At 51.9% G+C, this 16,386-nt stretch overlaps 3 protein-coding genes across 3 annotated transcripts; 2 read left to right on the top strand and 1 right to left on the bottom strand.

Moving 5' to 3' along the window:
- Positions 1-5,466: 5,466 nt before the first annotated feature.
- ACET3X_001351 (uncharacterized protein) lies at positions 5,467-6,362 on the top strand (the record flags this gene model as incomplete). The annotated part of the gene is made up of 3 exons (XM_069446632.1): positions 5,467-5,503; positions 5,554-6,292; positions 6,344-6,362. The coding sequence occupies 3 exons, from the start codon at positions 5,467-5,469 to the stop codon at positions 6,360-6,362; spliced, it is 795 nt and encodes a 264-aa protein (XP_069311593.1).
- Positions 6,363-11,537: 5,175 nt separating this feature from the next.
- ACET3X_001352 (uncharacterized protein) lies at positions 11,538-13,317 on the bottom strand. The gene is made up of 4 exons (XM_069446634.1): positions 13,243-13,317; positions 12,990-13,179; positions 12,079-12,816; positions 11,538-12,028 (listed from the first exon to the last, which is right to left on the bottom strand). The coding sequence occupies exons 1-4, from the start codon at positions 13,270-13,272 to the stop codon at positions 11,742-11,744; spliced, it is 1,245 nt and encodes a 414-aa protein (XP_069311594.1). The 5' UTR covers positions 13,273-13,317; the 3' UTR covers positions 11,538-11,741.
- Positions 13,318-13,514: 197 nt separating this feature from the next.
- Positions 13,515-14,715, top strand: ACET3X_001353 (mitochondrial 37S ribosomal protein uS9m; the record flags this gene model as incomplete). The annotated part of the gene is made up of 2 exons (XM_069446635.1): positions 13,515-14,415; positions 14,624-14,715. The coding sequence occupies 2 exons, from the start codon at positions 13,515-13,517 to the stop codon at positions 14,713-14,715; spliced, it is 993 nt and encodes a 330-aa protein (XP_069311595.1).
- Positions 14,716-16,386: the final 1,671 nt, after the last annotated feature.

Consider the following 16,386-nt stretch of genomic DNA (forward strand, 5'->3'; position numbering starts at 1 on the left):
CTCAATCTAAAGGCTTCACTTGTCCTTCTCTTCTGATTCTCTTCGCGTGCGTATACTGCAGCATCTTTATTTGATAGACTGGCCCTACATGATTGTAACGATTCCCTTTGTTTGATCATATACAGCCACACAGCGAGTAGGCTTCTCTCTTTCTTTTTCCTTTGTCATCTCGGTACTGTGCGGCGGTATCAAGCGTACTTTGCTTTTTGTTCTCGACGGCGTTCAACGGCAATGGATTTTCTTGTAGATATATTTGACCCCGAGGTCGATTGGGGTGAAGGAAGACGAGGTGGAACCGACATTATGTAGAGTGAATGTGGGACTGAATATAGTGTTGAAAGTCAATCTTCTGTTCCGTGTCGCCTACTGCGGTGCCTGCTCCATGTGGAGTCATCAGCCACCAACCTTCGAAAAGGATTCGAGTATGTCTTGTCTCCCGCTCGTCCGTCGACATATCTCTCCTCCTATCTACCAAGTATCGCGCCCCCCACGTCCTCTGCCCTATACACTTTACCCATATTAACCACCCGTTCCCCCGTGTCTGCAACATTCCCAATCAGTACTCCCTGCATACAGGTTATCGGCGACGTTAATCTATGTATCTTCCGCTTTCATACTCGCCACATGCTACAATCCTTCTATGCCTACCGTTTACGCATCTTCACCAACGCGACCCTCTTTTATAACGGTATTCATGCGTCGGGTACTATGATTGACTGCCGGAACAATAGCATGTATAGTGTTATAGGGATGTATCCTGGGGGTATAATATCTAAAGTATGGGTGAAAGGCAGGGATGTGGAAGTAGATGGCAGACGGCAGACGGCAGACGGAAGATTGGTAGCGAAGGAGGATTTCGTGGGGGGATGGCGGTGATGCTTGAGGGTGGTGGAAAGTGAAGGTATCCGTAACAGCGTAAATGATGATCGTCTTCATTAATTAAACACAAAAGAACCTGCTAAGCTCTCTATCATCCCTCGAGAGCTCATACTATCCAAACCAGTTGAACGCCCCAGATCCCTAGATAAACACACAAGAATTGAAGTATCCCCTTACACCACTCTGTACTTTTCCGACTATCCTACTTCCTCTCTATATCCGCCAGAGTTATGCCGCCGCTGAGAGCATTCCTTGCGCGTGCATGTTGCTCTTGCCAACGTGTTCGTGCCTGGTCGACGGCTGCGCCTTCTTTTGCTGCAACGATTGTTGTGTAGGTTATACCAACGGCTTGGAACAGGTGTTAGTTTGTTTTCGTTGCGTATATGAGTAAGAAAAGAGTGGGATTGGGAATCGCATGTGCATCGATGATGGGAGGATTTACCAAGAAACGCGGCGAAGGAGGGAAGGAAGGATTTTGCTACCGCTGGCATTTTGGTTGTTGATTATGTTTTTGCGGGTCGAGTCGAATTGGATTTGACAGTGAGATGGCTTGCTGACTTTGGCGATGACCGTTGGTTTGAGAGTTCTTTTGTTGCGAGATGTACTGCTGTATATGCGATATGATGCGATAGTAGTAGATGTGACTGTAGCTGAGGATTGCTGTGGCTGGATGATGATGATGAACAACCAACTCATGAAAACCACCAGCCTTATATCCACCTGCTACAAGCCCTCAAACGCAACAACAATACGATTCGGTACCTACCGAAGCTGCGTGATCCCACGACCCCAGAATCGGCCTGTGACAACATGCCAAAAAACACAAGCCTGGGTTCTGGGATCGCGAGACACAACAGCCACTCTGCAAGATCATTGGTCGGATTCGCCGAATATACGTCTACATCGTCTGATACGTTGCTGCGGAGAATGGCGAAGGGAGCGTTGGTGGCGAGACATGAAAGCGAGAACGCGGTGTTCGGGCTGTGCCGGGATGGTGTGTGGGGTGACCCGTTGGCGAGGGTCGTACGATAGTAGAGCGACCGCTCAGTCGGATCCGTGCGCAGGGATGAAAGGAAACCTGCTTCGGGTGGTTGCCGATGGATTTTTTGGAGTTGTTTTCTACGATGACGACAATCGCGGGACTGTAGTGGCTTGTAGGTAGGCTTGATGGTGGAACATGCCCTGGCAGAGAGAAAGCGGTTAGTGCCGTGCAAGCAGCGATCAACTCGGTCACCTTGTGTTTGAGCATCACCATTGTACATTCTCGAACTTCGATTTCCTCAAGTCACGGCAGAATGTGTTGGTAGGCGGTGCACGGCTATCTAAGATGATGCCCACGACGCCTCGTCGCCATTTTCCAAGCTTCGTGTCTTGCTGCTCCGGATGATGTAAACATGGACAATACAGAGACTTTACGACTGACGGATCAATTATTTTACTGAAAAGGAATTCAAGAGACGCTCCATAAGCCTGCTGTTTTGTTCCACTTTTTCGTGTCGCGTCGCCATGCAGACCACGTTACGTCTACGGATCCAAGGTATTATGCGATCACTTCGCTTTCGCATATGTGAACGATGACCAAGGGTTCGCAGCGAGAGAGGAGTCCAATTTCTGTGAATGAACAGGTCTTTGACACATTCCACATATACCTCACATGCATCCCACATCTCCGATGTACTACGAGTCAACACTGCTATATCGACGGACGATAGCCACGTCTCTACGAACGTTCAATCTACCGCCTTGACATCCAACTGCAACGCCGTTGTTCATGCGGCTGATCTTACACGAACAGCCTACGTCACCCACTTAGCATCACTGACTTCTTCTCATCGTCGTTATACTAGGCCGACACAGTGACAAAAAGCGCGATGTGCAGCATGAGTAAGCCGCGAATCTGATCTGGCAGATTGTGATGCCGCGTATGTAGCGGCGGTGTAATAGCATGGATACTTTTGGCAGTGTGGCGTGTTCGATTGTTACTCGCTGACAATAGGTAAGATAGGAAGTCGGTGCGTTTCAGGTGATACAAAGGAAGGCCTGTGGCGGGAGTGCCCTCTATAAATAGGTCTTCACAGTAGAGGATGAGATTCACCAATGGTGATCGGACATAGTTCAAGGTAAAGTTAGATTTATTAAAGAAATAATGGATAAACTACTCGGACACCCGTTTGCCCTGCAGAAAACTGCAAATGTGCACAAATGCTCCCAAACAAGACAACTCCTCCACCAATACGCAGGCGCGTCCTTTATTCCTTTCCGTCGTTTCCAGAGACAGCGACGCTCAAACCCGTTACATGTACCCGCGAGTCTGGGACTCAAGCGAGTACAAGCATAAGGCGTGCATCTAGCTTCCTCTTCCACCTGTTTCTTCGCTTCCGCCGCCTATGCGTGAAGCCGGAGTCCTAGGGCTGAGCAATGTATGAACCAACCAGACAGCATTTGCGGGCCGACCCAGTTGGGCCGACGCAGGTACTGTCTGATCTGCTACGAGTCCGTACCCAGATGTTGTCCCACGCCTCCGGCTGGCTACCAGAGTCATCATTCGTTTGGTCGTTAATTCGTGTCGTTCGTCGTCGTCAATACATGCGTAGTCCGTTGGAACGGATCCCATGCGCAAAAGTGGAGATGTGTCAAAAGTCAACCTTCAGTCATCACGGATCTTCATAGTCGTAGAAACCGTCGAAGAGATCCGTGACCACCTTCAGCATCGGCTCCATCAAAGTTCGTTCATCCTCTGGTAGTCCACCAAAGATGCGGAGTCGTTGAGTCTCCAACTCTTGCTCTTGTTCCTCCTGAAGTCGAAGCCGGGTTTGCCATGCAGTGTAAGTTTGCTGCCAGTGATTTGCGGTGGCATTTGCAGTGGGGTGGCTTCGAGGATGGAAGCAGGAGCTTGTTGCAGAGAGAGTTGAAGAGGTAGTGCTGACGGATTCGCTTCGAGTATGATTGATGATTTGCGGGGGTGAATTGTCGTTGTGGTTGTTGCGGTTCCGAGGACGGCTTCTTGTTCGTTTTCTGTTGTGACGCTTGCCCATGTCGTCTATTCCAAGTATTTGTTGATGCGTGAATAAGTAATAATAGGTTTGAGGGGAGAGGTAGAGAGGTGGGGCGAAAAGCCGCAAAGGCGGCTGATAGTCTCAGGAGAGTCAAGCCTACGAGCAAGATACTTACCCAGCCTTATATACATGGGACGACATTACATCACGTATGCAGGTACAAGCCAAGTCAAGGATGTCTGTAGGCTGCATAGTGACTCAGAGCCGCGCGATGGTGTGACGGGGAGAAGGAAGATGCTAGATCAGGGCCCAGATGACAGCAAATCCAGGCCCACAGTTGCATCCGTGCCCGCGCGTGATTGGTCAGATGGCATCGCGGTCCAAGCCGAACTTCGGGACCTGCAGGAGTCATCCTCGCGCTGGGCATGCACAACTCATGAACCCGCAGAGTCTTCACCTCTCTTTGCCCAACATTTATTGCAATTTCCTTGTTTCACCTTCTTTGCTTCTTCGACTCACAACTTCTGACGACATTCATACACACAAAGGGCGCGCGTGATGAGCACAGCCGTGGCGATACGTTATTCTGCCCTTTCTTCACGACCACGGGGCTTTTGAATACTGGGGCTATGCAAGAGTCATTGCGAATGTCGGGGACGAATGACTGCGAACAAGCGCATGCCGGATTTGTACCTTCTAGATGACGGCCATGTGCCTGGCCATGCGACGACCTAGGATCGCGGAGGGCGGATGGAAAACCTCGACCGCGCTCTGACCGCCATGGGGTCGAGGGTGACGGGATGCGCTGCGTGGGGATGCCACCTCACGTTGCCGACCGCCATGTCAAGTAGACGGTGAACGCGAACCTGGACGTTATACCTAGGGTGCTAACACGGAAGGAAGTTTTCGACGAGAGACATCCGCACAGGCTTCATGACCCATGTCATCTGCCTCACTAATCATTAGTCTGACCACCCGACCAACGACCATGTTCGCAACGCCCTGGAAGAAGAGCCTCGCTGAATTGTCGCCTAGTCGCTGCCTACACTCGCGAACGAAGGATCATGCTAATGCGGGCCAAGTTGCTCGAGTCAGACGCGTGCACCTGCACCAGGCTGCAGATACTTTGTCGCGCAATCACGTGATCAGCATGGCTGGTTTTTCACCCTCCAGGATAGCCTCACAATTCCCATATCGACGTCAACGAATTCTCTTGCCTGAGGCACTCGTAACATCATGAGAGTCGGAGCTTCCACATTGTGTTTCGCCGACATCTTACTTTCGGCTCTCCAATGCATACCCCGACCCCAAGTCAGACTAGGTCGACAATGTCCACCACTCGAAACACCCGAAAAAGCTGCGGAAACACGTAAGCTCAACCATTTCGTGGTCTAAACAACGTCATCTGTGTCACATCCAGACATGCTCCATCGAATTAGGGCTTTTCGGCTTGTATCGTAGGTGATATTGTCAGATCAGCGGCCCACGGGTCGCAGGTAAGAACAGATTAAGTAGCCAATATTCCTTCTATCAAGCTGGAGCACTGCCACGTGGAGTCAACATTGCCCTCGGAACACTCTACACTTTCATCATGACTTTCACCACGCGAGCGATGCTGCTCAGCCTAGGTATGGAACTGAGTTGTGAATCAAGGCATCAACTAACTGAAGGTTGGTAGCGACCGCAGCTTCTGCGCAATACGGCCCTGGTGGTCAATATGGCCCTGGAGGGTTCGGAGGAGATAGTGACGACGATGACACCGATTTCGGCTCATCATTTGGCGGCGGCCGCGGCGGCTTCTCATTGGAATCACGACAAAAGATCATCATAGCACATGGTGTTCTGGCAGCCCTAGCCTTTGTCTTGTTCTTCCCAGTTGGATCGATCCTCATACGACTAGGATCATTCCGCGGCGTTTGGCTTGTCCACGGACTATTTCAACTCTTTGCGTACGCCGTGTACATGGCAGCATTCGGCATCGGCGTTTGGATGATCAAAAACATACCAGTCAACATGCTCGACAACTACCATCCGATCATTGGTATCACTGTCTTCGTTCTACTCTTCTTCCAGCCCATCCTTGGCTTCGTACACCATCTCAAGTTCAAGAAATACCATCGCCGAACTATCTGGTCGTACGGTCATCTCTGGCTAGGACGTATCTTAATTACCATGGGCATGATCAACGGAGGTCTTGGTCTGCTCCTTGCATCGGATGCACCCGCATTTACCGGATTTGCTCCAAGCCAGGGTCAGATAATCGCATATGGAGTCATTGCTGGTATCATGTGGCTGCTTTGGGTCTCCGCTTCAGTCTATGGAGAGAGTAAGAGGAAGACCTCACGACAAGCAGCATTGAACAAGGAGGTTGATGTTGGATCCTCGCGCCCTTATGATGATGGAAAGGAATATTATGCGTACGTCGATGGCCGTTTCAGCTCTATCTCCCTTTGCTAACCCTATGACAGGCAACGAAGTTATGCTTGAAGCTATCAATGAGTCCTCAGAGGAAAGCTGATCACAATTAACGTAATCCAATATTCAAAACAATCATGTCGTTATCAAACAGTGTCCTTTCCACGCAGTGCATATTCCATAACGTGTCTAATAACTCCTTGTCTTCATGCTTGTCTCCTTCAGACCAGAAATCTTATGTGAAAGCTCTCCCACTCGTCCTCGCAATCTGAAACCCAGGCTTTGACAAAAATAGTAGTAGTAAAGCGTATCACTCTCTACTGTTCCCTTACCGTACTAGGTGATGAGTCGTATAACGGTAGAGGAAAGAACCAGCATGCCTATATACGGTTTGCAAAAACACTGCGCAATCCTCGAGGCGATCTTGTTCTGTTGTGTACAACCAGATACAGCTCGCAATTTACGTGATTATCATGGAAAGGCGTGCAGCATAACGCCCAAGTACCAACACATTCTCAGTTCGTCGAGAGGAAGGGACACACATAAAAGATCGAGTGCAACACTGCGCATACACTGGAAGAGGTCTTGATGCACGTTCGGTCCCCCGGGTGGAAGTACCACGGTACCCTCTTACTCGGGCCGGTTCAGGGACGAGACAATGATGGAAAGGCCCGCAGTTTAACAAACAGCAAACAACAAATCAGATGCAGATGTTATCCTTAAAAGAGACGTAATGCGGTGATCATCTTCCCGAGTAATTCCTCCGCATCTTGATCTCAACTTCGGCGGGTGTGCAACGTTCTCGCATTCGCATACTTCTTGCTTTGGGCACCACCTCGATATGCCCTCGTACCTACTCCACATAGCCGCTCGTCGAGGACTTACCATGGAGCAATCCAACACCAACATAGAGACTGAGAGAGTCCCATCTTACAAGAATCCTCTGCTGCCTTGGTGGATCGCTACCGGCGTCGTGGTAGGCTATTCATTCAGTGCAGTCATGGCAATCGGGGGACTCAACGTACAGGAGCTCAACATCATCTACATTACTACTGTGTTCATTCCTGTGAGTTACTGCTTATCTGCCTTGCAGCTGCAATCCGTCCGACTAATCGCAACAGGCAAACATTCTCCTCCATTCCCTCACCCACTTCCTGTGGCACCGTCCGCAAGCGCGAAACCGCTTTTTGCCTCTAACGAGAGGAATTATGAGTTGTGTGACAGTCGATATCTGGGCGGCAGCATGTGTGGGAGTGCTTTACACCATGGATGATGCCCTGTGGATTGCAGGATGGTGGTTTATTGGTATACCGGTATGTTCATGAGACTGTAGGGGAGAGATCGGAATGATATGAGCATCAGACTGACTTCAATGCGCTAGGGGGTGCTTCTGATCGTGAATCGAGCTGTTGAGTATGGTTTAGAGCGAAGATTAGGGTGGTTAGGGAACTGAGGGTCCACGAAGAATGAAAGAACACATTGTCACACTTCATCTTACACAGCCTTTGGTCTTCTCAGCGTGTAGCTTTTCGAGACTACGAGCACCTTTCAGATGGGCTCTATTCCGAGTCTAATGCGACTTGACTTCTGACCACTCCGAGTGAGCTACTTAACGGGAGATGAGAAAGTGGGTGGAGTAGAAGAGGGGAAGGCATGCGACAGGTCAATCTAACATCAGTCAAATGCAATGGCATATCGTTGCGCACGATGCGAAGGAGCTCTGCTCTTATAGTTCTTACCCTCCCTCTAGATTGTATACTCTTGCAATTTTCTAGGAGTGTTGTTTACAAATGTACAACAAATACCTGAAAGTATATGTTCCCACACAAGGGTACAATTTAAGTGGAACAGACTCCTTCATACTGTCCAACCATGCAGAAACCCAACTCGTTTGATCCCATGTACTCAGAATGCCACCCTGACCTTACGTGCCGTATCCCATGATCCGTTTCAAAGTCCAAGAAAAAAAAGCCGAGGCCTGTACCCAAGACGCCAAACCAGTTCGCTTCAACTCCACCATCCCACGCGTCCGTTGAACAAGAGCAGTACTCCCTAAAACCAATAACTCTCACCCGCAGCACTAACCTCAAATTGACATCCCAAGCCCCTCCCAGCCTCCTGTAGAACCTCTTCTCCCTCCTTCAACTCCCTCAGTATCTGTTCCCCTACTAACGGCCCATCCATGAAAGAATCCTTGACATGAATGATAACAACCTTGACACCTTTAAGCGGAGCGTCAAAAGCCGCAGACAGCATGGCGCGATTGTGATCCACTGAGACTGATGAGAGACCGAATGCCGCCGGGGCTGAAGGGTGGGAGTGCTGTGGTTCGGGCGTGCTATTTCGATGTTCCTGTCCCTGCTCCTGTAGTTGATTGTAGTGTAAAGACTGATGATGCTGAAGTGGAGGAGGAAAAGGAACCGGAGTATTTGTCCCTGTGTCACCTCTCGAAGGCGGAATATCACTCATGACCTCGTCATCAGTCTGCGAATGGTAATTTGTCGTCGAAATCGGAGAATCAATCCCTTTCCCCACGCCGCCCAGATAACCACCCATTTTCGCTTTCCTGCCGTTCTCGCCGGAAGTGAGACTCTCGAGTTGGAGTACGTTTGCACCTCCACTGGCTCGCTTTCGTTTTCTCTTCTTGCGTAGGCGCGACTCTTCTTTTTCGCGCTCATGTTGTTTCTTACTGTCCTTTACCATGTCGGCGAGGCTGCCGAGTTCCTCGAGAAGGTGGCGTGGGGCTAGGTGCCCGAATAAGACGGCGTCGGCTTGAGCATTTGTGTATGAAACCTCTATGAATATGCCTTTTAGTATACCGGCGGCGATTTTCGGAGCTGCTTCGCTCCAGATGTAATGGGTGCGAGGCGAAAGAGAAAGAGAATCTGGTTCGACGTCTCCGAAAATAAGGATTTCGCGTTTTGGAGTTGTGAGAGTGGATTCTGCGCGGATAAAGTAGGCGGTTGAATCAATCACGCAGTGATCTTGGATTGACGGTTGTTGAGGCTGGGAGACTGTGACCCCGCTGGCTTGTCGGCCGGCCTCTGTGCTGCCATTCAGGCCGGGAGTGCCGGGAGCGCTTTGTGTTGCCATAGAGAAACTCATGGAGCGGCCTTCATGACCGTCTACTTGTCCGTACGGCTGAGAAGTATTCGAGTGCTGTAAACTCGACGTCTCCAATAGGTTGGCGTTTGATCCGCGGTGCACATGGCCCGGTCCTTGCATGCAGTGACCATGACTGACTTTGAAGCCCTTGACTCCCAGACCATCACACACCTCGATGTACCCTCTTGAGCTTCCTTCGCCCAGAGCAATGTTACCGCCTTCTGCAAGCCGCTGGAATGTCACAAGACCTACTCCTCCATCTTCGTCTGTAAGATTAGGCCAGATGATGTTGTTGAAAATATGGTTCTTTATGGCGTTGACGGTGAACGGAAGCGCCGCTAGTCGTTTTGGTCGCGATGTGTTGTGGAAGGCTGCCGTGTTGATGACGAAGCCTGATACGTGATCCAGATGTGGATGGGTAATGAGGTAGGTCGAAATATGTTCCCTCACAACATGAAGCGCATTTGCTCTAGCACTTTGGTGAGGAAAAGGCAACCCCGCAAATGCACCGTTCTTCAATGTGGTGATGGTAACTGGTAGCTCCTGTTCAGAACTCGGTGTCTCAGCCCCAGAGTCGTCATCAGAGAATGAGACATGTGCGGTGCCCGGTGACGGCGACTCAGTATATTTGTCAGTTGCATTTCCGTTGCTGTCGCTGGCCCGTGAGGTCGGTAATGGTGGATCTGGGTCGGAGACAAGTGGAAAATCCTTCCCAAGTATTCGGGTTATTGATGCAAGATGAGAGCCTGCATCTACAGCTATGACGGAGTTTTTGGCCCAGTTTGTTGCTGTCGATCGGACGAGGAAGCCTGTGACATTGTCTTCGCTTGGTCCACCTCCAGAGCCCTGTTAGGATTAGCTTTGACGGTGAAATAAACAGGTGGCCGTTGGGCTGTATGTATTGCGATATCCCACGTATAGAGCATGACCATGCACCTAGCCACATCAGTAGCCACAAACACCGACACCACTTACCAAACAAATCACCTGAATCGCAGGTTCCCCTGAGTTTCCAGAAGACCTCCTCACCACTCTCCCACTATCCTCTTTCATCCCCTTAGCTTTCCTGCTCTTCTTCTTTTTCCGTTCTCTCGTCAGATGTTCCCAGCCTTGTCTCTCTACAACCTCGTGCGTAGACCTGCAAGCTCAAAAGGAACGACCGCAGGAGACTTGTATCGTGTACAAGACGCCCAATCCTGTCGCTCTCGAAACAAGCCACTGCCGCAGTCAAACTTTACGTGTCCTGCTTCACGATTTGCGTTGCTGCCTAGACAAAACAACACGATCTGGTTCCTTTGGGCGCAGCAGCAACAATGCTTTAAAGGCAGCAACAATCCGCTCCTCTTGTCACTGGAAACCCTCGAATTCCCGTAGCGCAAGTTGTTACGTTACACAGCGTGAACGACAGATGAGGTGGCTGTCCGTTCCTTGGCTCGTCCGGATCCCGATGCACCAACAGTCGACGCAGGAAGCCGGACTTTCCTGAGCAGCGGGTGCGTCGCCTTAGTTCTCGGGTCCCGTTCCTAGATGTTTCCCCCCTTGCGCGACATGGAAAAAGAAAATGTGCACGCGATCTCGGTTTGTTGTTGCAGCTATGACGACAGTACGAAGGTGCTACTTGTTCCTTCCAAGGTAGGAGATTTGCCCCGAGCGGATGTAGCAGCTGCAGCGCGGCTGTGCGTTGCGATGCGAAATGTCACCGTATTAGTACCGCTGCAGCACCGCAACTTTCGGCGCTCGTGGTCGCGGAGATCGAGGTGATGGCAATCAAGGACTCGAGGAGCAGAGGCCATGCAGGTCCCCTAATGCGCGCCGCCTGCGCCGTCTGTCTTGTCCAGCCTTTCCTTTGGACGGCTTCGGCGGTTGGCTCGAGCTATTTCCCTTGTCCCCCCTCAACCAATGAGAGGCTCGATTCGACAAGCCACGACTGTTGTTGGCCCCGCCCCCTTCGAGCCCAGATCTGGGGTTTGGCAAACACCTGACAGCTTCCAGGCAACGCAGTGTCATGGTAGACCAACTCCCCAGCTCTTGTTGAGAAATGCACGGTGAACAAGGCGCCTGCGTAGAACAGGACGTCACATGCATGTTGGTCTAGCATACGAAATAGCAAGATGAATGCACGAAAGAGCATCACAGCATCAAGGCGAAAAATGTGTGTTGGGTATCATGAACTTCTTGTGCAGCATTTTGAGCCTCTAATGGGCCATGGCAGTATCGCTGATCCACCAAGGGCTGCCTAGCGTGATCTCATGAATCCTCGTCCGTCATCCTATCCCTACCCATGCCAGTTCGTAAATCATCCGCATCATAAATCAAAGCAACCACTTCAGAAAAAAAGCGAAGCATTTACTTGAACACCTTGCCGTCGGCCCACTCGTAGGTCTTGCCGTTGACCTCGATGGGCTTGTCCCACGACCACTGGTCGTTGACGAACTCCTTGTCCTCGGGCTTGGTGGGGTCGAGCTTGGTGAACTCGTAGCTCTCAACATCGGGAGCGACATCAAAGGCGGGAAGAGCCTCCTGGCCACGGACGAGGAACGCACCGGTAACGATGGAGTCGTTGGTTACGCCGTATACGGAGCAGCAGCCAAAGAGGTACTTGCGGCTAGCCTCGAGACGGGCGAAGAAACCACCTGGATGAATTAGCAAGTAGATCGTTTGTATCACCGACAAGTCAACTCACCAATCAAGTTGGAGGTCATGAAGGTCATGGTCAACTCATCGTTGTACTTGTAGTCAACCTTGTAGAGGGAGTACTCCTCGAAGTTGGCATTCTCCCAGAACCAGGGGAGAGCAACCTCACGAGTCTCCTCGTTGGAGTACTTGCGCTTCCAGTCGTCAAGGACGAATGTGGCCTTGGGAAGGGCCTCGAGAGGGTGCTTGGGCTTGGGGGCAGGTGGCGCCTCGTCCTCCTCCTCGGGCTCCTCTTGCTTGGGCTTGGGGGCGGCCTTGGGCTGCTCCTTCTTCTTCTCACCACCCTCCTTCTTTGGTGCAACGTTCTTCAACGCCTCAGAGATGAACTCAAGCTTGGGGGCGACAGCAGAGTAGCTGGACTGGTTGTAGACGGTCTCGTACCAACGGGTAGTGTTGGGGTTGGAGTCGCGCCACTGCTTGTCAAAGAAGTATTGGAAGCCGCGGGCAAGGATGCTGGCAGAGAAGATGTCGGCAAGAGTCAGACGCTCACCAACAAGGTAGGTGTGTGTAAGAAGGTGCTCCTCAATGACGTGGACAGCCTTGAGAGCGGCCTTCTGTGACTCTTCGACGCTCTTCTTGTTGTAAGGGTCGCGGCCGAGGATGGGGCGGAACCAGCCACCGAGGGGCGTGAGGACCTCGGTGTTGGTGAAGGACATCCATCGCAGGATGGTGGCGTAGTCCTGCTTGGTCTTGCCGAGAAGGCTGGTCTTCTCGTTCTGCGAGGCAACTGCAATCCGTCAGCTCTGAGTCACCAGCAAAATCTGGACGGAGGGAGGGATGGTAGTAGACGCAAATCAGAACAGTAGGTTTTCAACAATGGTTTTCAGACAGGGATAACTGAATGATAACATTCGACATCATGTTATGCAGCAAGGGGCGAACAGGCGGGGTAGCACTTACGGTAGACAGCGATGGCGATGGACTCGGAGAGGACAAAGCCGTCGGCGCCCTCGAATGTAGGGACCTTGCCGAGCTTGTTGAGCTTCAGGTAGTCCTCAGAGACACCCTTGGCTGGCTCGGTGTCGACAAACTCAATGTCGAGGCCATTCTCCTTCGCGACGGCCAGGAGAGAGGTGGTACGCGGGTTACCCTGTTGGCTCGCTGTTAGGACTCATTGCAGTGCAATTTCGCGTTTGTAGGTGCGACAACGTACCGAGTAGCTGTAGATCTTTCCGAAAGACATGACTGTAGAGTTAACCGTGGTTGAGCAGAACAATCAGTGTGTGGAAGAGGTGTTGATGAAGAAAAAAGGCTGGTTGGGCAGAGGCGGGGCTGTAGGAAATCTGCTGTGCACAGTCCACCATAATTTCAGCCTAGGCGCTAAGCATTTGCAAGTGGCTCGTGCAGCGCTCATTGTCAGTTTACGGCAGGTGGCAGTCCTTTGAGAGCGCTCCCAAGGCGCATTCCCTATCCATCAGAGGTGCAATGGCAAGCAGGGAGATATCACGGAGTCTATGGAGGGCGGTCGATGCCCTGGGAAGCCGGCCACGACCTCAATGCGAACGGACAATTCGACATGCTCAGCGGAGCTTTCAGCCCACAGCATGGCGATGCATCTCGACAACGGCCGCACGGCGTGCAGAGGTCACAGAGGAAGAGCTACGTGAACCATTCACAGCGGCACCCGAGATTGACTTTGAGAGCGCCGGCGGTAGCGCAGGAAAGGGCGATAAGAAGAACAACCTCCGGGCACTGCGCGTCGTCCCAGCATCGCCCTCGTACTTCAGCGCAAAGCCGACCTTCACTGACGACTTCCTCTCGCTCTCTGCTCTCCTCCGAAAGGTCGCTACACTACCCGTCATACCGCCGGCCGAAGCACCCAAAGTGGCGTGGAAGACAATCGAGCAGTACCGCATCATGACCAACGAACCAGTCAAGACGGCGCGGTACCACAGGATGTTGCAAATACTGCGGAGACTCAACTGCATTCACCCCACCCTCATGCCCGACGAGGTTGTCCAGGCAATGCAACGGTACAAGAAGCCCAACCAGCCTGGTGACATTGTCCCGAAGCCTGGCGTGATTGATGAGCTTGGACGTGCTAAGGGTGTCGGGCGGAGAAAGACATCTTCTGCTGTGGCATGGTTGGTAGAAGGCGAAGGCGAGGTGCTAGTCAACGGCAAGTCTCTCTCAGAGTTCTTTGGACGGCTGCACCACCGCGAGAGCGCAGTGTGGGCACTCAAGGCTACCCAGCGTCTTGACAAGTACAACGTCTTTGCTTTGGTGCAGGGCGGTGGCCTGACTGGTCAGGCGGAGGCAATGACTCTGGCCGTAGCGAAATCATTGCTGGTCCACGAGCCGGCGCTGAAGCCGGCGCTACGACGAGGTAAGTCAATATTTTTCTCTGTCCGTGGGCTTTTTTCTTTCAACACAGTTTTGCCTTTTCTGTCGTTCCGTATGCATTGTCAATGCGGCCCTTGTGTCTGACACATGCCCTTGTCTACCCACGCCTCAAAATGCTGCCAGAAAACCCTGGATGATCCCAAACATGTCTCGCCTGCGCATGCCGGACCCAATTGCTGACTGCTTCTTAGCTGGAACCATAACACGCGACCCAAGGAAGGTGGAGAGGAAGAAGCCAGGCCACGTCAAGGCACGTAAAATGCCTACCTGGGTCAAGCGATAAGTGGCTGCTTTTGTATATGTTGTGCTTGTATCACCAGTCATTTGCAGTGTTAGCATAGGTGAATGTATGATGAGACATTTCAAGAGGCGCCTAGGATTTTCTTCGATCCCGTCGTCCATGTGTAGGCTGATGCTGTCAGTCTTACACTGTCCGCATTAAAAGCGCTTTTGGTGCAGCGTACCGTTGTACATGGATCAGGGTGCTGCGGGCACAACACGTGGAAAGATGCTTAGATCTTGCTTTGGATGTCAACGTCGCAAACCTAGAAAGCCATCTGCGCACGCGATCCTCGTCGCTGGCGGCGTTGTACGTACAGGGAAATGAATTTCAACCGCTTGTGTCCCTAACTCTAGGACGCGTAAGGCCTTGAACCTTGTGCTGGTCTGCGCTGCTCATAGTGCTTCTGTCCTGGTTCAGGATCATCTCAAGCAAGCATCCAGGCACAACCTTGCCCGCGCTACTGATTGTTATTGCTTTCTCAGTCCGTTCCTGGCAGCTTCTGACAGCTGTCTAGCCAAGATGAAGAGAATATTCATTGCATGAAGGGCTGCGCCACCACCAGCGCTTAGTATTGATGCGACCTTTGAGGTATTGTTGATTTGCTTGTGTTTGCGCTCGGGCTCGAACTCGCGTTTATGGCTGCTTTTCGACAAGTGGCTCAAGAGGGTCAAGATTTGCATTGGAAGTCCTGTAACAGCGACAGGAAGCCACTCTAGATAGTATGGATTGCAGGCTGGTGGCACATGGGACCAGATGGAGGGAATGGCCGGAAGATAGCGAGCGAAGAGGTGTGAAGATCCTCCCTGACTCGTTTCACGATGTTCTATTTTGGACGTGGTCATAGGGCGGCCAATGACCTTTTGTCCTTGACGTCTGTGCTACGACCGCTCGCATTTACATTTCGGTCGCTCCGAATCATGTCGCGGAGCAACGTTAGGTAGCTGAAAGCATATAGGAGGAGATTTACGCTAGAGAGACGGCTGCCGTTCAGATCTTGATCGGCGATGGGAGCTCCTTGTATGGCCTCCTTGTCGCGAGTCCCGCGCGACGCGCAAACGGTGCATCACGGTACTTGCCCGAGACTTTGCCTGGTTGCAGCTCAGAGCGAGTCAAGCGTTTGTCGAACAAAGTGAAACCTTCTCGAAGCATGTTCGCCGTGGTCCTTGGTCATTTCACGAAGCACGGTGGTGGAGGTTGATGCGACAGCCAGGGCCACCTGATGATCGCCGTCCGTGCTGAATGACGCACTCGCCTGGGCTGTGATCGCACGAAAGTGGGCAAGTTGAACGATGTTGGTTTCGTGACGCGACGGCTGTGTCCTGCGAAGTCATGCTGTGCGCCTTTGCTGAGCTTCCAGAAGGCTGCAATCTTCCGAGAGCACGTGAAGGGACATTCATGGTGAGACAGGCCGGGGCACAGGAGCGCACGAGGCGTGTGGCGCGCCAGAGCGTGCGATCCTAGTGTCAGTGACAGTGTAAGGCGTCCTCTTAGCTGGGAATAAACGGGCGATGGTTAGTGTTTACAGTGTGCCGTGTTGAGGACATGACGAAAGGTTCACAGGCAGAGCCAGTGAGGTTTGCCGGCAGGAGCGACCGAGATGGCGCTAGCCCCACTGGACCGCAGACGTAAGATTCGAGGAGTCGCGGCGTGGAGAAGACATGGCGAGGTCGC

The sequence above is a fragment of the Alternaria dauci genome, chromosome 1 (genome assembly GCF_042100115.1).
Source record: "Alternaria dauci strain A2016 chromosome 1, whole genome shotgun sequence".
Classification (NCBI taxonomy): domain Eukaryota; kingdom Fungi; phylum Ascomycota; class Dothideomycetes; order Pleosporales; family Pleosporaceae; genus Alternaria; species Alternaria dauci.